This window comes from Macrosteles quadrilineatus, unplaced genomic scaffold, assembly GCF_028750875.1.
Source record: "Macrosteles quadrilineatus isolate MER2022 unplaced genomic scaffold, UCM_ALF_1.0 Scaffold_11__1_contigs__length_5352618, whole genome shotgun sequence".
NCBI lineage: Eukaryota > Metazoa > Arthropoda > Insecta > Hemiptera > Cicadellidae > Macrosteles > Macrosteles quadrilineatus.
Window position 1 is genome coordinate 2,138,140 of NW_026542604.1, and position 23,719 is coordinate 2,161,858.

Sequence of the window (23,719 nt, forward strand, 5' to 3'; positions counted from 1 at the left end):
CTAAAAGCCCAGCGTGGCGCCCGGCAGTCGTGTTCCAAGACGCACTAGTGTGTATACACCGACGCGACAGCCGTATAACGCCATGTCCCGCTACGACTCAAAACAGTCGTGAGCCCATACGACACGACTTGCCTGTCGGACCCCCAGTCGGTGTAGGGCGCGACTCGAAATTTGTCGTCCACGACTTTGACACCTACACGACTGCTGTCGCACTAGTGTGTACACCCCCATGCGACTTCCATTGCCTACTTTGTTTCTCTACTTGTCGTGCAGATATACGATTTCTTGAGTCGTACAGGGGCACGACAAAAGTCGGTGTGTGTGTACCGGCCCTTAGTTTTCATTTGCTGTATGCTGTATGGGTTAAGGTCGATTCACACACATCAGTCCAGTCACAGTTCCGTTACAGTCCAGTTGCAGTCCAGTCGCAGTTGCATCCGCAATTTCTCAGTCAATTGTCCGTCAGTTAGTTTCAGTCAGTCTTCCGTCTATAATATTTACAGTCAAAAATTTTAAATTATATACCTACTAGTGTCCCTGTTGCTCGAATTCGAACAATTGCTAAGTATTACAGGTGTTATTTTAAAAAGAATAACACAGTTCCGTCAGGCGTCCGAACAATAAAAAATATCGGGGAAAAGAACCGTAACCGCCAATTCTTTCAGGGGCCCATTTCATAATCAACTACAAACTAATATTATTAGTAAATCAGCTGATCGTCCAATGCAAATCTAATGGAAATTAAAAGTTACAAGTTGTAACTTGTAGTTTATTATGAAATGGGCCCCATGCCGCGGCCTGGTAAGGTGGCCGTGGTACAGACCAATAGCGCACTATCCCAATTCTGATCATTGTAAACATTCAATTAAGTTACAAAAAAGATTCAAATTCCCATAAAATATTACGAAGTAATCCCTTGTGTGGTTCGTAATATTTAACACAAGGGATTAATGTTTAAAGTTTAAACCCTATGATTAAAGTTACACGGGAGTATGTGTCATCTATGCCTATGTAATTTTAGTTATAACCTTAATAATATTGTAATGTTTAAAACCACGGTGGAAGGAAAATACATAGGTAAACTAGGTATTCGTTTTTCTAGTGGGGCCTTGTTGGCTATTCGCTATTCCCGTCATGTCTGACGTCACTCAGATTGCAAACAAAAGATCACCTGACTGTCAAATGTCAAATTAGTATGTATTTGTTGAGATTTGATTGTTATTGTTTTTATTGTATTTGTTCCTTCCACCATGCGTTTAAAACCAAAACCGAATGAGAACTAACATAAACTAACATGCAGTTCAGCTATTTAACAAACAAACTTAATAATTTACTGTAACCATAGATAAAACATATGTTGGTTAGTCTATGCTGTAACTCATTCTTGCATTCTTAAGCTTAGTTGTATCATAGATAAAACATAGGTTAGTCTATGGTTGTATGATAATAAAATTTCTAATTGGTTTGTCCGTTTACACAGCCAAGATTGTCCATATCCCAACAATTTTGTTAATTCAAATAAAATGTTTCAACATAGGTAAAACATCCATGTATTATCTATGTCTTCAGCTTCATGGCTTTTAATCCAGCACACGACAGTAAAAAAAATTCCCTCCTAGACTGTTTTACACCAATCGGAGGCAGTGTTATCGGTTTATCTATGGTGTTATTCAAACCTAGACAAAACTTTTTTTTTGAAAACTTAAAATTCAGCCAACCAGAATCGTTGTTTAATAAAGTGACTGTTCACCGGTTCAACCATTTCAACTTTATTGTCCATGTTTTGTTATTCACATTTGCAGACCAAATAAGTTATTTATCTAATTTCATTTTTAAAATCTCGTTGAATGTTGATGCGCTGCTGTTGCTCTGTGTGGTATGGTATAACTAACCATCATTTTTGTTTTGGTAACCATTTATTATGCTGTTTTATACCTGTGAAATTATAGAATCTTGTAATATTTCACACTAGGCCTCATTAATTGTGCCGGAAATAAATAGGTAAACTACTCATGTTTATTGATTGTATTGTAATCAGAGTGTGTATCTTAGGATAAGCTACATTTTAGCACATAGGCCTACTCCCTTTAGTCATGTAAAGTAGGCCTAGGCTATGTAAACTCTAATACATGTTAGACATGCTAAGCCGTTCGAACATGAATGTAGGCCTATGTAGACCTGCCTAACATGACAATAGACAATAGACTTTAGAACATTGCCTAGGCCCATCGCCTAAACACAAGATGGAATGAAATAATCGTAATCAGCAATCTAACCCATAAGTTAGGCCTAACCTAAGTTACTTTCTCCAATTAGCTTGTCAACAACCTTAAACATAGGTAAGCGGTGGTAGTAATAACTATGAAATTTTATAGGGATAAAATCAGAAACGCTGCAATGGCTTTTGAACCTAATTTTTACAGCAATTGGTGGTTGTACACTATTTTATTTTCAATTACAACGACCATAAGATAGGCTAGGCGTACTAAATTTTAATAAAAACAGGTCGAGCTGGTTCTTTCTCAAATTTCAAATTTTCTGCTTTTTATTGATTTTTATGGGAAAATAACTCAACATAAGTTAAGTTACAATACATTTTTCCTACAAACTTACCTGACATAAACAGGCTTCCTTGTACTGATTATATCACACAAAGTAAGTTAGCTAATGGCTGCTTTTAGGCTACTTACTTTTGCCGTACTCATTTTACTTTGCTGCATTCCAGTATTCCAACCAAACAACACAAAACAGTGTGCTTTTACTTATAAAGCACGTAATACGTGTAGGCATGCTTAAAAATAAGTCGGCAACACTTATAGATAGCCTACTACGACTAAGTAACGATCAGATGGTGCAGCGTTTCACAGCCTTTGAGTATTACTACAATATACAACTTAACCTGATGTTTCTTGTTAATAATCTATTTTTGTTACACACTTGGATTGAACCTAATCTAACTTAAAACACGTTTCGTGTTTGAAACACCACACCATTAGGCCTATTTAAGTTATATGCTAATGTTTAAGTAATACAAACAAAACCACCCGGTTAACCAAAATAAAGGGGGGAGAGCCGTTTCGGATAACCAATTTTTCGGTTAACTTATCATATGCTAAAAATAGCCAATGTAAGCTTATCACCACACTGTGTAGGAAAATGAATTTAAGAGAATGTCTAGGCCCTATATCATTCAGGGTTTTATTTCAGCTACAAAAACGTTACTTTATAGAACCATGTTGGTTAAACCTGGGTTTCGGTTAACCCGAATTCAGTTAACAGGGGTTATGGGAAATTCGCCAAAAACAAACAAAAAGCCAAAAAAAAATTACAATCTAGGGTATAATTTTGTAATTGTCTTTAAAAAAAAAAAAAAAAATGGAGAACTCACTTGACAACGTATTTTTATGTCTGTAGAGGTAGCACAAAGGTGTTTTTTAAGATTCACAGATGTTACACCACTTTTTTACCTCTTTAAACTTAAATAAATAAACAAGATAAAATAATCAAAAGGGATAAAATAAACAAGCTAGGGAAAAAAGATATTACCGTAGGTCTCATGGTAAGACCTAGACCCGGGACCGATTTACTTTTTTCGTTTTGAGTTCCCTAGAGGCCAAAAACACCCTCTGTTCAAACTCATATGTGTTTTTGAGCAAAAATGATCCAATTATTTTTTATCAACTTTGGTAAAAACGTGTAGACCTCCGTTTATTCAAACAAGTTCGCAAACCAGCATGATCGGACTATGGGAAAGGGATTTATGGGGTAAAAATTGGTTTTTCCCATTTAAATAAAGATAATCATATGTAGCCTACCTAATCAAACTAATCAATGAGTTTATTAAGCGCTGTATATGATAGACTGTTATAGTTACCAAAATTATTTTGCAGTGCTTGAATCAAGTTAATAGCCTCTCCCTTAGAAGATGTTCCACTCTTTGATAAACCTTTTCATAACAAAAACATATTCTTCAATCAAATAACTAATTTTAAGAGTAAATATCCTCAACGATGAGTAGTTACAAAAGTGTTACCAGATATTCAAGTGTGTCTTTAAAAATTTCACATGGTACACTTACTTAATTTAGAGTATCTTGTTAAAATAATGAAAACAAAGGTTCTAGCTAAGACCAATTTTTACTTGGTCTACAATGAGTTGTTTTTTTTACAGAGCTTTTAAAAATGAGAAAGTCATCTCTAGGACGAAGGTCTTCAACTCATATACCTGTCAGAGTTCCCAGTTCTGGAGGCAGTGCTTCAAGGTAATTTATACACAAGTTTTTTCAAACAATAACATTGAAATGAGCTTTATATAAGTTGTAGGAAAAATAACAGATTTTTGAAATTAACTATTGTTTAAATGGTAATTAATTGGTTACTATTTTGCCGAGCGTACAACTATCGTTCACCAAAACAGTTACAGAGTACTCTTTTTTTACCAAGAAAAATGGTTTTTGCGTCAATTTTTAATTTATTTTTACTTAATAATGCGAATGAGGCCTTAGATTTTATCAGCATACATGGATAAATTAGCAATTTCATATTGAAATAATAAAAAAATGTCTACTTGTATAAATTTGTTTTCAGATCATGCACAGGGAAAAAAAGCACTGGGACTTTGTTGAAGCCAGGTTATACTCAGGGTCGAAGATCACAATCAGCAGACCGGGAGAGTTGTGGGTCATATGGAGGTTTGTTATCTAAAACCACTTTATTAAAATAAATACCTAGGTTTAGATATATTGATATATTATGCAGATATGGTAGGCTATTTGATTAACGTCGCCCCTTAAGAGTCCTTGGAGCCTAGACGTTCTAGCTCGTAAAACAATTTAAGGACTACAAAGAAAACTTCTAATCTCATAGTATACTAGATATTTAAATTACAATCACTTTTGAGTTTGAACAAATATTTTGAGGTGGTAAATAACTCTTCAGCGGCTGTTTGAAATTAACAAAATTAACATTGCTCGGCAGGCAAATCCAAGATGGCCGTTAGCTTCCACGTACTCCCTTGGAGAACAATTCATAACTACAAAGAACATTTCTAATCTCACAGTATACTAGATATTTAAATTATAATCACTTTGATGTTTGAAAAAATGTTTTTGGACAATAAATAACTCTTCAGCAGCTGTTTAAAATTATCCAAGATGGCTGCTAGCCTCCAAGGACTCTTAAGCTCCTTTCTAATAAACCTATAACCTTTAGCATTGATCACAGTAAGAGATTGTTGGGACAATAAAATATTCAAGGTATTTGAGTTCATTTTCCCAATACAATCGCGGCCGGCTCGACGTAAGCCTGCACACACCACGATGTTTTCCGTCCTGGTTCGAGAACGTAAATGTAAAAAGTTTGTACCACAGATATTGTGTCCGTTGTATTCAATATCAACTTTACGTGTATTTGACGAATCGTTTACTGATGATGTGACCGTCGTCTTGAAAGTGGTAGTCATCTGACACACCAAAGGATATTGAACAGGTAACAATTTATTTGGATTTGATGAAATGGCCATACTCAAAAAAGAAAATTAGAGAAAGGTAACTTAAAACGATTTATTAATATTTTTACATTCCCACGTGATTGCAAAGACATCGTCGCTGCCTCCTTTGATGACAGCAAATAAAATCAAAATCATATTTATTAAAAAAGGGATTTAAAAACAGTTTTCATACAATTTGCAATATGGAAAAAGTCTCGCATAGACCCTGCAAAACCTGCATACTGTGCATCTCTATATTCCTTTGGGGTCATGATATTCTCATTGCCTCTTATAATCGCGGCAATATCTTGGAATGGTCCTGCGGTTTGCGAAGACCGAAATAATTTTAACAAAACATTCTAAATTTACAAAACCGAATAACAAGAAGGTTGCTACTAGTAACAGATCATATCGAATGTTTATCAAAGTTTATTTATTACAAACTAAACTATCATAATTTCCATTATCATACCTGTAGCTACTTTTAGACTGTAATGTTTTAATTTGTTTATTAGGTCGGCAATTTCAAAGAGCCAACACAATAGGTGCCATGACTCCCATCACGCCTCGCCACACGAGTGTGCACGGCAACCTTCCCACCGGCAGTGCTAGGGCACCCAAGTAAGTCTAACACAAGTGCTTCAAGTAAAGAAATATAGAGGTTTATAAAAAAAGTCATTTTGTCATACAGTTTTACACCCCCTAGTTTTTTAACAGAGTGAATACCTTGGTTGAAAAATCCAATCAGACTAACACCAGACAAAGTGAAGAGTCAGTGAAAACTTTAACTGAAAATAACTCACCCTGGAACATTCCTTATAATTGAGGTTTTAATAAAAGTAAAAACAAATTAGATACCGGTATTTAATTTTTATCAATATTATTGAAAAAGCTCAAATTGTAATGATTAAAAACCAGCTTAAATCCTAGTTCATTTGTTATTCAATCACCCTCACAAGATCTTGCATTTGTAGTTTTATGCAAAGTTCAGTAAAAATTGATCTCATTATTTTTCTCATTTTTACCCATGAAACATCAATTTTCCCAATTTATCTTATATGTTATAGAGCTTAAAAAATAAATAATTTAGTAAGATAAAAGAGAAAATTCAAAAAAATTTTAGGCCAAACTTTAAATTTCCCATGTTATTTTGAAAAAAATAAGTAAACTGTTGTAGTTTGCTTGTTTATGGATATATTTAGATCTTACTTGGTAAATTTATTTATTTTATATTCTACTGAGCCGTGAGCCGATAACATTTTACTAAAAAAAACACACTTTATTATCTACTCTGTAGCACTAAACATAAGTACTCGTTAAACCTCATATGTTTAAAGGAGACATTTAATTTAGAATCCAATCAGGCAAAACTGATTTTTTATGGATGGACAGAATTGAGTTTTTTATCCGGACGGGACACGATGGGATTTTTATTTCCTTCTCAATTTTTGGGTCGTGTGCATAAAAATCGGTTGTTTTAAAAGTCCTGAATATTGCAGTTACCAAAAAGACACTGTCTGGGCGCAATAGTCTAAATGACTCGCGATAACGGAGTGATCGTCGGTATGACTTGCGGTCACGGTGTCATCGTCGGTATGACTCATGGTCACAGCGTGATCGTCGATATGACTTGTGGTCACGGTGTAATGGTCGTAATGACTTGTGGTCATGGCGTGATTGCCGTAATGACTCGCGGTCACATCCCGATCATTGTAATGACTCGTAGTCATGGCGTGATCGTCGAAATGACTCGCGGTCAAGCCCGATCATTATAATGACTCGCAGTCTCGGCGTGATTGTCGTAATGACTCGCGGTAACTGCGCGATCATTGTAATGACTCGCAGTCTCGGCGTGATCTTCGAAATGCCTTCTTCTCCTGCGTTTGCGGAACTATCGTGAACATCTCTCGCTGTAGTGGCGCAAAATCGCTGTCTATCGGTTAAAAACCAGTCCCAAAAAATTTCCGATTCAAATGTAATCCTGTCCCGAAAATCGTGAATACCATTTTCCAGTAAAATTTCCCGAAATTTCGGGACCCATCCCTAGAATTTTGCTTAGTTAGCAGGTCTGCTGTGGCGGGGGTATTTTACTTTTTACACACTTTATTTGCAGAAGTCAAATGGTCAGTACCGATTCGGCCAGAAGAATGAGTAGTTTTGGAGGAGGTGGAAAACGTAAGGATACAAGACCAATTGCAGAAAAGTCTTTCCAGCAAGCTGCACAAGCTAAGGTAAGATGGCGCCTTTCAATTTGTTGTAACCATAGTGTTGACGTGAAACGATGTTTTAACAACTTTTAAATCACCAACCAGCCAAATTTCAAAGGTTAATAAAAAATTCTAGTTTTAATTAGCTTGAGAGGTTTTTTGAAACATTGATATTGATTGATAGAGTAAAGAATAATTTTTACTATACTCTAGCCAAATGTTTATAAAATTAATTCAGGCTAGACCTGGAGGTTGTGGCATTATCACTTTTTTATTTATTTATTCACTAAACGGTTATAAACCAATACAGTGAAAGTACATTGTTATGCATGCTTAACAGTAACAAAGCAACTATATAGATCATGAGTAAATATATGTGGACGGCTGTTCTAATGTTGACGTTGAGCTAATCCATTAGTGATTAGTGGGATTTGAATCGGAACCTGAAGTCACGTTCTCTACCACTAGACCAGTTCACTCACCAATGTCGAGAACAATATAAGCAAAGACATAATAGAGTAAGTTCTTTTTTTTAGACCTACATTATTAAAGGAGGTATAAATGAAGATTTTTGTTTTAGTTTCCAATTCAATCTCAAAGAATTACATCCTTCTATATAGGCCTACATCCATAAGAATTAAAAAAGAACCAGGTCAAATCTCAATGTTATTGTTTTGTTTTATCCAGGTGCAAGAGTACTTTGATCGGCATGCATCTGACGTTATTGGACCTGGAAACAGCATTCGTCCAATGAACACTAAGCTGTTTGTAGATATGATCAATCACCTTCTGCAGAATTTGGATTCAAAAATTGTCATATCAAAATCAAACTACTTAGAAGAAATACCATTAAATTTGAGGAAGTTGGGTTATCGTTCCAAAGTGGACAGATCCTGGCTTATGACTGGTACAGTGATCAGTTATCTATTTTTGTTAATATAAATTACTGCTTACCAGTTTTTGTCGTCTTAAGTCTTTACTTTCATCTCTTGTTTTTTTTTACTTTGAGTATCCCTACTATCTCTCAAAGATAGTTCTGAGTTTGAAACACTAGATTTCTCCTGCAATTGTGGCAAAGTCGTGAACAAAGCAAAATCTCCTATGTTTACGAAAAAATCATTGTATCAGACAATTGTGCCGACAGTGCATTTTTGAATGTGCAAACTTCTCAGAAGCTTTCAGCAATTGGGGAAATATTGCATGAATTGAAGCTTAACTCTGCTCAATTTTCTGATTCTTCGCTCAATTTTCAAGCTTGACTATTGCTAAGCTTGACTTGGTTCAATTATTGAGCTGCTTACATACATTAAGCTAAAAAAAACAGTTCAGCAATTTAAATTTAAATTTTATGTCTACTATTGGTTTCTGATATGCTATATAAAAATCTGTGGTACGTTGTCTCTCATTTCCATGTAATACTATCATGGAAGTGGCATGCTAGTTTATGGATGTCTTTCTAAAGTTTGGCAAATTTATTTTAGTCTAGGCTTGTAATGATTTGTCAGAACAACACTGGTGTGTGTTCCTTAAATTAGCTAACCAAATTTCTCATTGAGCCAATGAGATTTATACTAAGCGTGAATTAAATTGTAAAATATGTTTTAAAAATAAACTCAATAACTGTAAACTAGTTTAGTCTTTGGGTTTTCTGCAACGGTGTTGTTTCTATATTATTCCAGACTTAAAATACTGTTTACTATAGCTTTCAACAAACACTGGCTGACCTAAAATCAATAAATACCGTAAAGTTAATAAACAGTGCCTATGTGTTGCTAATTAAATGTGTGTCTTTTTAAGCAGCATTGTTGATATGCATATTCTTTTGTTTTCCCAAGTAGCCTATTAAAAGAATTAAACCGTTTATGAAGATAATTTAGATTGATATTGGAAAATTTAAAATTCTTTGAACTGTAACTTTATTCATATTATATATTGTTGTAGTGAATACACCACACTCTTGGCAGCATGTGATTGCGGTCTTGTGTTGGCTCGTGGACTTGAAAGAGGTCATGGATCTGACTGATCCGTTTGAAATGATCTACCCGAACGTTGTTGAAGACGAAACTGAGGAAAAAGAGGACGAGGAAGAAGATGAAATTGTCATTGATAAAGATGTAATGCTTAACAATTAATACACCTCATCTACTGTAACTTTAGAAATATCTAAAAAAAACTTTTGTTGTACTTTTTTTAGTTTTGTTACTTTTGTTTTTGTACTTTTGTTGCCAAAGTATCTATATAGTGTGTCAGGACGGACAGTTTCCAGTACAAGCTTGATAAAATATCTTCTCTGCTTGAATAGCTTTTATACTCTGGATTTGTATTTTTCTATAAATTACAAATGTTTTCATCCCCATACAGTAAACTACCACTTCTTCTTAAAATATTCATTTCATGTTTGGACTTATTTTTCATGGAATTTAACATCAAATTTAGTAACTTAAATCACTTTATTGTATATTTAACTTGAAATTAATTACAATTTTGAGGCATCATACAACAGGTGTTATATTTCTAGTTAGTAAAGGGATTTATGACGGTGGTGAGTTTACATTCAAGGGTTGGGTCCCTCGCAGGTATGGCTGAGCTCCAGCTGCTCTCCTTGAGCAGTGTTTGATTTTGATTCTTAAAATCATTACAAATGCCTGCATAAGAGTAAAACATTATTATTAATCTACTGTATTTAAATATAAGACATTTTTATGGAGATGATAACATTGTTAAACAGGCTACCAGTGGTATAAAGTAATTTGTCTTTGTTTTACAATCGTTCTTCTTTTGGACGAATTAGACTGTCTATTAAATTTAAAAAAGACTGAACATCTATCAAAATACTTTGGATTAAATATAGTCGATAACTGGTGTCATATGTATGGTATTAATAGCAATAAATTTCAGATGGTTCTCCATCTCAAGAGGTCGTATCAAATGAGGAAATGTGATGAAGACCGGTTAGCTTTGATGGATGAAGAATTTATTGAAAAACAAAGTGAGTACACTTAACAATTATAATTTCAAAAAATAATACAGCACATTTGAATTATTTCATGGATTGTTTGTCTGAAAAGTTGTTAGTTTTTTCAGTTGCAAGCTAAGAAACTAGTACGTATACCCCCGCCGCAGCAAACCTGCAGACTATGCAAATTTCTATTTGTCGGATTGAATTTTCACCAAAGTATCCCCCTAAAAATGTCATATTTATTCCTTATTTTCTAGAGAATAGCATTAGTTTTTTGATTTTTTGTAGTGCTTAGGTTTGCTGCTACGAGGACGGTTATAAGAGTTTTTGACCAAATGTTGATAGTGATAATATGAAATAAATAAATTTGATATATGTTCATAATCATAAACAATATATGTCAAGTGTCGAGGATGTCAAGTGTCGAGGATGTTATTTGCCATTTTTAGATTATCTGTTAAATTGAATTATGAGGTTCCTCGTTTTATTTTGGACCTCTGCCTTGCTTAAGTTCATTTCCGGTGAAATGTCATTCCACGCATAGTTTTTCTTGTTTTTGTTTTTATAGTCAGAAATACTTTCATTCCACAGCACTTGCTGTTCTCTGTACAAACTAATAATATTGTCATCTCCCCATTCCATCTCAATAAGTAGATTTTCCATCACTTACAACTCGCACGATACGAGACAAGTCACAACAAACACGAGGTAGCTAGTAGCAGCGTAGAAGTCTAGACAGGGTTAATAACACTGAGGCGAGACACAGCATATTGCGAGTGATCACGTGGAGGTGGCAGCGTTGGGGATGGCGGAGAAATGTTTCTGTTTCGTGTTTCAACGGCTCATAGTGACAGAAACTAGTGTTGCAAACAAAGAGTTTGCAACTCCCTTTGATCTTTACCGCCTTCAAGTGGAAACAAAATTTCTGTTGCAAACACTGAAAAACTGTTTGCAACAGCGAAATGTTTCGTCTAAAAATGCGCGTTTTTAGAGGTGTTTGCAATTTCTGTTTGCAACTCGTGTTTCAAACTCCGATGTAAACGCGGCTTCAGGGGGACACAAAACTAAGTACTGTAGTAGTATATTTACTAAAATTAAATAAGTTCCGGGACTACTAGATCTTGCCATGAGACCTACAGTAATAGCTTATTCCCTATATGGGAAATCCGCTAATATTAATGTTGATTTCAGTTCAGTTTGCATTATGCTCTAGGAACTAATAAAGGTTTTTGTTTTCAGTTATAGACTTAAAATGTACAGAAGAAGATTTTGACACACTACAAAGGCAACTTGATCTAATCAAAGAAGAAGTAGAAAGTGAAAACCAGAGAAAAGCACTTGTCATAGATGAATTGCAGGTAAGCCTAGACCTGCACCACTATAAATAGGCACTAGACCACTAGGTGAGCCTAGTGTTGTAGAACAAACAAAACTTTGCTCTCAAATCCTACATAGATTTTCGGTTGTAGCCTCTTACAAAAAAATTTAAATTGATGTACTCTTAATAAGAATTTTTATTTTTTTTTATAAAAAGTGTTTAAACCTAAAAGAAGACAATAGATTTCAAAGAGAAATAACCTTTCACAGAGTTTGTAAAAAAATACCTTTAAAAATCAGTATATAGGCCTACTGTAGTAAAAATATTATTGGGGTACCCTTCAAAATGTGTGCTTATGAGTTATTAATAATTTTTCAAACTTTTGTACAATTAGTAAAAGTTGTTCACTTTTAGAAATATATTAAATGCATACAAAGATAAGAAAATATTACTCAATTCATTGGTGTTGAACTGGGAACTCTTGAAACTAATAACTCAAACAAACACCAGAATTAAAGGAATTAAAACTCATGTAGACTGCACATAGACGTAAGCTACCAAAGAGTGTTTCTTTGGTAGCTTACTTGGTTCATATTACTAATTGACAATTTTATATTCGTTTTGTGTACATACTGTCTGTTTCAACCCAGCAATTTTTTTATAGAAAATCAAGGAGAAAGAAAAGGCTGTAATTGAGGACAGTGAATCAATGAAAGAATATATTGAAAAATCAAAAGCTTTTGTTGAGAGTGTTGAAGTAAAAATGGCAACAACAGATAAAGAAATAACTGTAAAAAGTAAGTATATTATTAATTAATGTCAACTCTTTTCTATAGTTATTAGCTGCAGTTAGTTGAAAAATTTGATATCAAATTTTGTAGGCTATGATTATGAATGAGAAGCTAATACATAAAGCATTTTATTGTCAGTATATTTATATTTCACATGTTTTATTCCAGGTTTCCCAATCAACTAGGACTAAACTTAATAGTTTGTTTTAGCTTTAAGTAATTCCTATGTAGAGATAGTGTTAGAAAAAATTAATTTGGCTAAGGAAGGTTTAGAAGTTTTAAGTTGAACAAAAAATTTGTTTACTGACAATAAGCTTTAATGTGAATATGTTAGCATTATTTGCCACCATTATAAATGCTGACATTAGTTAAGTTTACCAATACAGTAGTTTTTTGTTTTTTTTTTAAAGAGGTTGGCGGCCTCTTTTAACCTTGCATTTGCCCGTCCACATAGACTACAGATCTGTGCGTGGAACGTATCCAGCAAAGCAAGGGGTGATCCGGTACAGTAAAAAGGTGAACTGTACTGATAAAAGTTTGTGGCAGTGACCAGGATCCGAACCCACGACACTTCTGCCTTGGGCCCTAAGTCCGTGACGCTACCAACTGAGCCACCGACTCACCAAACATAGTTGCTTTCACAAGTATTTTTCAGAACGAAAACAATCACATTTCAATAATGCTTACTGACTGGTCGCCATTTTAATTAAAACATTAAAACTAAAAGTATTAAGACTCATCTGCATGAAATATTTAACTTATTATACCATCAGTGCATTTCTTATTTAGAAATAATGCTTCAATTGACTAGGTTAGTGAATTTTAAAAAAATGACCTGTTATTTAGGAGCTGCGTTGGAAAAGAAAAAAGAGGAGTTGCAAAAAATCCAGGATAAGGTTAACACTCAGCAAATATCTCGTGATGAAATAGATCAGTTCAATGTGGAGAAAAATAACCTGCAGCGAATGATTAAGTTTTATGAAAGTACCATAAGAGAATACCAAAATTCTACTTTTGCCGTAGACATGAAACTAGCAGAGGATCAAAAGAGGGTAAGTTATAAAAATCAATCTATTAGTCTTATACTAATTTGGCATGAAATGAGTCCAGGCAGTGAGATCGCCAGATTACTTGAGTGGAGTCATGTAAAATCTATCATAAATGAACACGGAAAAACTAAAACTGTCCTAATTACTGTTCCATCTTAAAATCACGTAGCAATCAAATTTCTGCCTATCAAACCATGTCCAAACCTATAGGATTTAAATAATTTATAACTAGTGAGGAGTTGTAAACGTAATGAGAAATTAAGTATTGCTTTTCAAAAAGATTTTCATTTTCTGTGTTCTACTCTAGGCAAATTTTAGCATCCTTTTTATTAATGAATTATAACTTCAACCAATCAAATAGCCTTCCAATGTCTTCAATGTCATGATTTTTGGGAGTTGTGTAAAAATTATTTCTCTTTTTATCAACCGTTTTTTAGAAACACTCATAAGTTGAAAAATGTTACATAAATTTTTGATAAATGGTCGGTCCACTTAGTTAATTAATTTCAACAAGTAACTTAAACAACATTAAATAAAAGAAGGCAGAATTTGCATTAACTGTTAATGGATGCTAGTTCTTAAATGCCCCATCACACTAACCGGGAAAAAAAAGCTGAACACTGAACTTATAAGATGGAAAATAATAAATACGTGTTTAGATAGATCTCATAATGATTGCTCGGTCCAAACCGATCACCAATTGCCGTTCTTAATTTTATTATCTTTATGAATATGAATAAAACAAAAACATTACTGTAAATGTACTTTAAAGTATAATCAGACATTTTTATTTACAATAGAAATTGAGTTGTTAACAATATTTCTGTCTAACTCTGTTTACCACTTGTTTGATTTCACAGCTTGAAAAATTAGTTTTGGAATATAACAAACTAGTTGCTGAAACAAATGTCCTGGAACCACAATTGAAAAACTGTGAGATCAAGTTGCAGCTGTTAACTGATGTTAGTGTGCTTGAAACAATTGATTCACAATTGAAAACACTGAAGGATAAGTATAAATCTGCAATAAACGAACTCGAGTCACAGAAACAAGATTGTGAAACCATTTTAAAATTGGTAAGTTAGTATATTAATAAATTTGTTTAGTCATCATAGTGGACGGTTAGTTATTAAATTGTTTCATATTAAAACCATAGTCTAACCAACAAAAGTAGACTTCTCATCCCATTGTAAATTTTGAAGCACGTTTTTCGTGTCTAGTTCATGTACTGTGACACTGGGCGCTAGTGTCGACGAAATTTTGTTTCTATTATTTTATGGTTAATTTCTTGATTTGTGCTTTACTGTTTGGTTATATAACTAGGGGACAAGTTATTGTTTATGATTAGATCATATTATTTGGTTAAACAAGGTTTTAAATGACTGTAACAACGGGAAACAAATTGTAAACAAAACACGACCTCTACATAAACCGTACAGAACTAACAATAAAATTGTCTTCAGCCAGGGGTGCCCACAAGGGGGGGATGGACGCAGACCGCGTCATTGAAATTCTTGGGGGGGGGTTGCAAAAAATTCAAATGGGGGGGTGGCTAAAGTTAGTTGCAACAGTGTTCAACGTGACGACAATCAAAAATATATTACGAAATCACCAGATAGAAAGTCGATTAATTAATGACAACAGTTATATTATTTAATTCAAAAATGACGTATGTAGTAACATGGAGGAAAAAACTTGAAAAATCACACAAAATTGGGTTTTTGATCGTCCGTTATTTTATTTCCAAAATTGTGAGGCCATATTTTAATGGCTAAGGACACTCTCGCCAATCCTGTGAATACAATTAAACCATTAGAATCATAATCGGTACTTTAGTTTTCTTTAGAGTAGGCTGCGTAAAATGCCTTCTGGGCCGTGACAGACGGACATAAATTGAGATAAGACAAGAAGTTGAGATGTTTCAACTTCTTCAATGTATAAAATGTAAAAATAACCCAAAATATGTATAATTCTGAGCAATGTGCAGACAGAACTATAACTTTATTTATATAGATTAACTGGGTTTGAATTTTCAATATCTAAAAAAATGTATAAAACTTAGTTTTACAAATAATGCTGGGTGGGGGAATAATGTTTCTCATTTGTTGGGGGGATGGCTGTTGCTCAATTGGAGGGGGGGGGTGCGTCATGAGTCTAGGGGGGGGGGGATGGGCACCCCTGCTTCAGCTGTACCATAAGGATGAGAAATCTACTAAGGGAGTATGTTTTATCCATGTTAAAACTTACTTATGGTGTCAATGTATAACTTATATTAAATTATTGTAATAAACATGGGTTGCTTAAAAAGTATTGGTATACATCGTGTACACATGGTCACCTAGAATTTTAAGATTTATATCCTTGAAATCACTCATTAGTTTTTTAATACCAGTCATTTAAGTGGTAGCCTTGTAATTTGTTATGCTCTTATCATTAATTGACTTTAGGCCTACACGACTAAAAAGTGAAAAAAAATTTAAGAAGATAAGATACATTAAAGACATATACCTATTTTAAAATAGTTAGGATTTCGCCCCTTTTTTATGGCGAGTCTCGTATCGTGTTTAAAATCTTTTAAGCTTAATGTGATTCCAATCAGACATGTATATTCTAATTCTGTCCCAGGCAAATGAAGAGAGGGATAAAACAGTAGAAGAAATCAACAGGGAAAGTAGGCTATTGGAAATAATTGAATGTGATTATGAAAAGCAAAAGGATTCATCATTAAAGGTAATAGTTTTAATTTTAACTCTTTATTAACGCTTCAGAGCTGCTATTGAAAATATGTTGATTAATTTTCATAAAGTAATTCGTTGTAGATCATACTATAGTATTTAACACAAATTCAAGTTCTTATTCAAGTTTTATGAATGTCAATTTTGTTATTGCTAAATAAAGCAATAATAAGCTATTTCTTAAATATGTTGGTAAAGGATGAATGAAAATACAATATCAGTGTTTCAAGTGCTTGACTACTGAAACGCTAGTATTGGTAGAAAAAAAAGGCTTATGAAGGTAAAAGCAGGACCCAGCTGTCATATATCATTAGGATTTACATTCAAAATCTTTGCTAGAGTTTGTAGGTGTAAAATTTTACAAAAATACATAAAGCTCTACACCGGAATAATTGAGTGTCAAATGAAGCAAGATGGTTAATATGTTACTATAGTCTCAACCCAGGACTTTGGGGTCAGTTAAAATCAATCTGATTTATGAACCAGGATTTACGAACTTTAAATATCTTTGAGCTGTGTTATAACAATACAGAGTGCCCAAAAAGTCCCGGGTCGGTTAAATATTTTTTGAAATATTTAAAATAGAGCTACAAAACTTTTCACAAAGTGACTGGGCATAAAAATACATTTTATCACATATTCAGTGATCCGCTACTTCCTCAGGGGGACGGTCACTAGGAGTCAGAAGAAAATCTTAAATATAAGCATAGGTAGATATGCATATCAAATAATATGACTTATATAGTAGAATACAATGCTACAAATTTGAACACAAACGGACTACCGAGTCAAAAATGGCAACCGTTCATGAAGCGAAAAGGAGACCTTTATTTTTGTTTAAGTGAAGCAATTAGCATTCGTAGTTGATAAAAAAACTTATTTCCTTGATTAGGGTATAAAGTCAAAAAATAAATACGAGCTAAACTTTCTCATAAGATTGGATGTCCCAAGTGTTCTTAGGGAATTTTCTACTCATGGTTACCCATGGCCACTTAACTTTTTCATTTTTATGTCCCCAGAGGCGTGTGTCCGAGAACATGACGGACACGAACAAGAGCAATCTGTGGTTTGATTTTTATTAAATTTGTCATGTTTGTGTAGAGCTGAATACACTGGAATGATTTCGTGAACCTAACCAGCATGATCTGACTTTGAGAATGGGGTTTTATGGGGTCGAAATTGCTTTTTACTTTCTCCCCCTATACCATAGTATATGGAGAAAGTATTGTTTTCGTCAAAATTTTTCATTTTATCATCAATCAGCAATTCCCCTTCAAACAATATTGTAGAGCCCAAAAAACAATTGATTCAGTATTTTTACGTGTTTTAGTATGCTTAATGGTTACAAAGAAATTATTTAATAAACATATATATATATAGGATGTCCCACGAAGGGGCTTAATTGATTTTATATTACGCGCCCATTCATGCACCGAACTTTTTGAAACTTTACACAGTTTACAAAGTAGGTTCTAAAAATATTCTGGAAAGATTTCAACTCCCTAACCTTAGTAGAAACAAAATGGCGGCATATTGAAAAACGTTACTTTAAAAACATTACAAAAGGTATTTTTGGTTTTATAAAATATTTTTATTGTTACTTTCCAAGGCAATATGACTTTTAAATAAAAAAAAAACTAGAATATAGCCTAATGGAAAACTAAAAATAAATCAAATAACTAATAAATAATAAATAAACAACTAATAATAAATCATGAAAGTAGTTTTTATAGAAAGCACGTTGGTAATTTTGTCAATATGCCACCATTTTGTTTCTTGGGGAGTTGAAATTTTCCCAGAATATTTTTAGAACCTACTTTGTAAACTGTGTAAAGTTTAAAAAAGTTCGGTGCATGAATGGGCACGTAATATAAAATCAAACGTTTAAACCCCTTCGTGGGATACCCGGTATATTTGTTCAAATTGCAAAAATTGTATTCATGTCAAAATAAACTATTTATATTTAACTAAAAAATACACTTTTCCTACAGTTACCTGACAAAGTGGCCTTCCTTGCACTGGTTATAGTACATCAAGTAGTTAATTGCTTCATTTACTTACTTTTGCCGTACTCCAGTTTTCCAACAAAATAATACAAAACAGTGTGCTTTTACTATGCACGTAATACGTGTATGCTTTAAAATAAGTTGGCAACACTTAAAGATATTACAACTATGATCAGCTGTAAAAATCTGTCCCAGCTGTCCCATTTCATTCAACCCTAGGATTTAACATAATCTAAAAAAAAAACTTATAATGTTTGAAAGACTAATTATTTATGTGCTTTATAGGAAATAGTTATTTGTGTAACTAGTGGGCGAAGTGGCACTTTGCTGCACACAAGAGAAATGTTTACCCACAAGCCGTAGGCGAGTTCTTGAAGTTTCTGCCTACCGTGTGGCAGCAAATCTAAATACTCGTTAAACACAATGTTATTTAAATTAGGAATAAATCTGACATATGTAGGGAACCAAGCAAAAACTACCATCAGACAAATGTCAATTCTCTTAGTACGGCTAAGGTCGCTTGGATTGCTGACGTAGGTATTTTGACTGTATCTTCGTCCTTTATATCTATGGTGAAAATCCCAAAATAAAATTGCCTTTTCGACTTTTTTTTCGGACGTGCCATGTGGTGACTCTTATTCAAACAAACGCACATTGCAACTCTTGCATGTGTACGTAGCAAAAAAATAATAGAAAACAAATGTTTACAAAAGCCAGTTATATTTGATTTTGATTTCAACTGTTTTAATCCCCAGGAAACTGAAAAGTTGAGGGAAAGTCTCAACCATTATCAACGGATGTCAAAAGATACTTCTGAGGAACTCTCAAAGTTCAACCCATCAAAATTAAATGAGAAGAGGCGAGAGTAAGTACTTCTTATTTTGACTTAAATATTCCCTAGAAACCTCATTCAAAATTACATACATTTTTATCGTGGGCATATTATACTCGTAATTTATGTTGGCAAGCCCCTCAATCGCATGTTTTATTGGGAGCGTAGTAAATTATCTCAGTAACAATTTTTTTGTGCCCTTTTTTTTGTGTCTCACCGACGCCTAAACATATTTGGGTTAAAAATAACCAAAAATTGTGTTGGTTCATAAAAAACAGCAATGATAAACTTGACTAAACGTGTGTATGTTCACATCTGCTTGTGTAATTGTTTTTTTGTCAAAGGTACATTTAAAAATAGAAATAAATTTTACCATAAATGTAAAGACTAAAAACTTGGTTTTAGATAATTGCTGAAAATATTTGGTATGAAGTAATAAATTCCAATTCATCTCAATCATGTAATCTATCATCATTTAATTAATTCTCAATTTATTATTATTATTTTTTACTACCCTGTAATTGAGTTATACAAACACATGTATATTTTTCCATATCATACTTGAAAATTGGCTTTCAAATGTTTATCTGTTAAAAAATCAAATCATCTTACCTTATTTCAGACTACAGATGCTTGAGCATGATTATGCGCTTCTTCAAAAGAGATTAAAAGAATACTTGGAAGGAGTGGAGGAGATTGTGAAAGAAAATGTGGTTGAAATCACGGTAGGTAACATTACATTGGTGATTTGTACATTGATATTGATTGATACAGTTAACAAAGTGGGTTTAAGTTTAAACCAGTTCTTTAAATGGATCACTTACTTGCTGCAATTAATAGTTGCTGTTTTAGCAAAATAGTAAAAGATTGACATAATGTTTGTTTCTGTGAGCACAGGTGAGGTTATAGTTTTGCCACAATTATAGGTGATTGTCACAACATTGGCTCAATCATGTAATATGAAACTAGGTACAGTAGAACCCTGTTAATCTGACCTTGGCTAGTCCAACCAAGCCATTGCCTATCAATGAAAATGTTCTCACAGTAATATTGTGACCATTTCCCATGGTTCGTGTGGACATCACACTGTCTCCTGCAAAAATGTTGTCACTGACACATCTTTATCTTTTGTGATAACAAAAACATCGTCATCCCGCAATTACAGAAAAATCTTGAACATAGAATCTGTAAACATTATCTTCATCTCCCAGGATCGTGGCCAAATAACGAACATCTCCCGCAATGAAAAAAGTCATGGTCATATACTCATCTTCTGCGATCGCAGCTAAATCCTGAACATTCTGCTCCTCGAATAATCCGACCTTTTCACTATTACGGCCACGGTCTTGGTCCCTTAGGTGACACATTAGCACAGTTGTACTGCACATTAAGGACATTTAGAACCAATTTTTACTTCTATAAATAATCTTGACCAAGTAGTATAATTCTTGACTGATGGTACTAACACATCTATAACTTATTGATATATTTTTTTAAATTAATAATACATTTATTTTTGCAGCCTTGGGTGGCAACATTCATGGAAAAAGTGAAGACAATTGAAGATGAATTTTGTTGACTGGTGTATTGATGTAATTTAACCACCTATTTTGTATAGTATATTTTAAGATCAAAGTTATTCTATTTGAAAAGCAATGAATAAATATTTTATATTATTATGCTTTCAGCACACATTTTGTTTTATTTTACAGTGATCCTTATTTTCACTTATACCATTTTTTGTTTACAAAAGGTGAGCTCTTTAAAAGAATATTTGTAACCACTAGTTTGCTAACTGGTGAATTTAAAATGGTCAAATGTGTTTTTATGCCCTTTTTTAAAAAATAAGGTAGTGTTATTGAAGAGACGTAGGAATTGGCTAACTCTGGAACTGGCTAACCGTCTCAGTCAGGAATTGGCTAACTCCGGAACCCGCACACTCGATTTTGTCTCGCAGCGGAATTCGCTAACTCTGGAAGTCGCTAACCCGGCCGCGCCCACTGCACGGAGCGTTGCCAACCTTGTACGACGAAATAATCGTACTCTGCCGTATTTCAAAATGTCAGTGTCAATGAAGATACAGTACAGTGTTAGCAAAACGGGAGTGCCGATGGAGACCTGTGGGGGTGCGTGCGTGTGAAGGGACTTCCGTTTTGCTAACACTGTAAATGTTATTGTTTGTTGTTATCAATTCCACTTTTAACAGCTAACTAGTCCAAAGTAATTGAAAGGCAATTAATAAATCATGAAAAAAGTGTTTTTTTTTTATTTAACTGTACAACGGCTAATTAAATGTTTATGATTTCGATCTAAAAATATAAATGCAATCAGTATTATAGGAAAATAATAGAATATGAAAAATATTGAACATTCAGTTTAATTGGTACTAAGCAATTAAACCTCTACGAAATTAAGCTAAAATACACGCTAAAATATATTCCAAAATGTTATGTTTTTAGGGTCAAAAATGGGAAAACCCCATTTTACCCCATAAACCCCCGTTCCCATTGTCCGGTCAAAAAACACTGTTTACCTTCCCCGTAGCACCAAACTTATGCACTCGCTTATTTATGGAAATATTTTAGTAAAAATATGTAATCAGACAAGTTAGAATTCGCTTCGTCTGCAGGTTTGCTGCGGCGGGGGTATTTTATATTTATCAGTAAGTTTGGTTGGTTGAGTTAGGTGATGACAGTTTGATTTTTTAATTAAAAATTGTAAAATTAGTCTTATAAAAAAAAATAATATAATTTTTCTTATGTCGGCGTGAGGGGCTCTTGCGGCTCGCACAATGCCTGACTCCTTCGCAGAAGAGGTTTAGAACGAGTTCGCTAACCCGGCTCTAGAGCGGATTAGTGGGTTCCGGAGTTAGCCAATTCCGAAACCGAACAAGTTAGCGAGTTCCTCTCATCGACCAAATTTGAAGATAGGGCGTTTAACATGGGGTTAGCGAGTTCCAGATTTAGCCAATTCCGCGGACCCTTATTGAATACTGCAAACATGCTCAACACTTCTTAAATCGTCTTGAAAAACTTCAAACACACTAATACTATTATTATAGACCCTAATTATGCTAAACCAATACTCAAGTAATAATTTCAAGAAATCACCAATTAGGCCTACATGCTGTTTTTTTTTCTTTAAACAGAAACGTACTAAAACTAAGTAATCATTGTGTTCCGACTCAAAATAAAAAATTTATAAATTTAGGCCTATTAACGACCTACAACAGCCGAGAGTGTCCTGTACTTTTATGAATGAGGTTTAACTGTTAACTAGTGTACCTGTTGCTCGAATTCGAGCAATTTTTAAGTATTACAGGCATTATTTTAAAACGAAAACAGTCATAATTTCTGATGACTTTAAAATATTTGACTCAAAGATTATGAAAATACTCAAGATGTATATAACAGATCGATATAATCAACATTTAATGTAAATAGTGTTTTCTACAAATAGCCTTACTCATAACCGCAATAGGTTTTCAGACACGTGTCCAAAAGCCTAACAGCTCGACTCCCTTCCCCATACCGCCCTGAGCGATAGGGATCATTGAGATTCGCTCTAACTTTTCCTCCCCCCTTCATGGGCAAGTTTTCATTCCTTTTCTTTCTTAGTTTTTGTTTGTTTCTTTTTGTAAATTTTAGTCTGTATGTATCCCTGGTTTTCCTTAGCTACTTTTCTAAACGTCTCAATTGTTTCCTTGTAACTCAACATGTTTTATTTTCTCATCTCTAGACCTATCTTATCCAAGCCTTATTCCTGTTCTCTCCTATTTGTCTCCTGAAGTGAACAATTTATAAATACGTGACTCTTGGTTTTTATTTCTTCACATCTACACACTTCCTCTTTCACCATGTGAAATCTTCACAAATTCGCCTTGAAATTTTCCATGTCCTGTGACAAACTGCGTTTCATAATGGCCCATCTCCCAATCTTGTTCCAGTCTCTTTCTGATGTTAGGTATATATACAAACGTTTACCTTTAAAAAGTTAACATAAAACACTGCTCCCAACGCATTTGCCACTCATCTAATATCTCCTCTCTTCTGTTTCCGATGTAGTCATACCCGCCTCCTTGTCTTCCGAAATCAACAGCTTATGCAGCGATTATCCAACAGTCCTAAATTGAATGTGAAATCTTCAGGCGGCTGTTTGAGAGCACACTTAAATCACACACGGAAGGGTGCTTGCTGTATTCGGCTATCAACGATGATGATAATAGTATTATTTGTATTTTGTTCTCGTCTACCAGTTAAAATTTTGTCGGCCCCCTCCTATTGGCCGTCCTGGTCAACGTCTTATAGTCTCCATTATGTCGAACGTATTTTTGGT

General features: G+C 34.0%; 1 protein-coding gene across 1 annotated transcript; it reads left to right on the forward strand.

Annotated features, from left to right (window-relative positions):
* Window positions 1-1,870: 1,870 nt before the first annotated feature.
* LOC129004791 (kinetochore protein NDC80 homolog) lies at window positions 1,871-21,074 on the forward strand. Its single transcript, XM_054433429.1, has 16 exons — window positions 1,871-2,001; window positions 4,173-4,261; window positions 4,587-4,690; window positions 6,003-6,108; window positions 7,601-7,718; window positions 8,382-8,601; window positions 9,636-9,808; window positions 10,593-10,683; window positions 11,893-12,011; window positions 12,636-12,768; window positions 13,609-13,814; window positions 14,672-14,887; window positions 16,437-16,541; window positions 19,308-19,417; window positions 20,007-20,109; window positions 20,907-21,074. Exons 2-16 carry the CDS (start codon window positions 4,182-4,184, stop codon window positions 20,961-20,963), a joined length of 1,941 nt encoding a protein of 646 aa, XP_054289404.1. The 5' UTR covers window positions 1,871-2,001; window positions 4,173-4,181; the 3' UTR covers window positions 20,964-21,074.
* Window positions 21,075-23,719: the final 2,645 nt, after the last annotated feature.

Excerpts from the sequence above, each read along its gene's own strand:
- LOC129004791 (XM_054433429.1), top strand. The coding sequence starts at position 4,182 with ATGAGAAAGTCATCTCTAGGACGAAGGTCTTCAACTCATATACCTGTC. Across the intron at positions 9,809-10,592 it reads AAATTGTCATTGATAAAGAT|ATGGTTCTCCATCTCAAGAG; the intron begins GTAATGCTTAAC and ends AATAAATTTCAG. Across the intron at positions 19,418-20,006 it reads TTAAATGAGAAGAGGCGAGA|ACTACAGATGCTTGAGCATG; the intron begins GTAAGTACTTCT and ends ACCTTATTTCAG.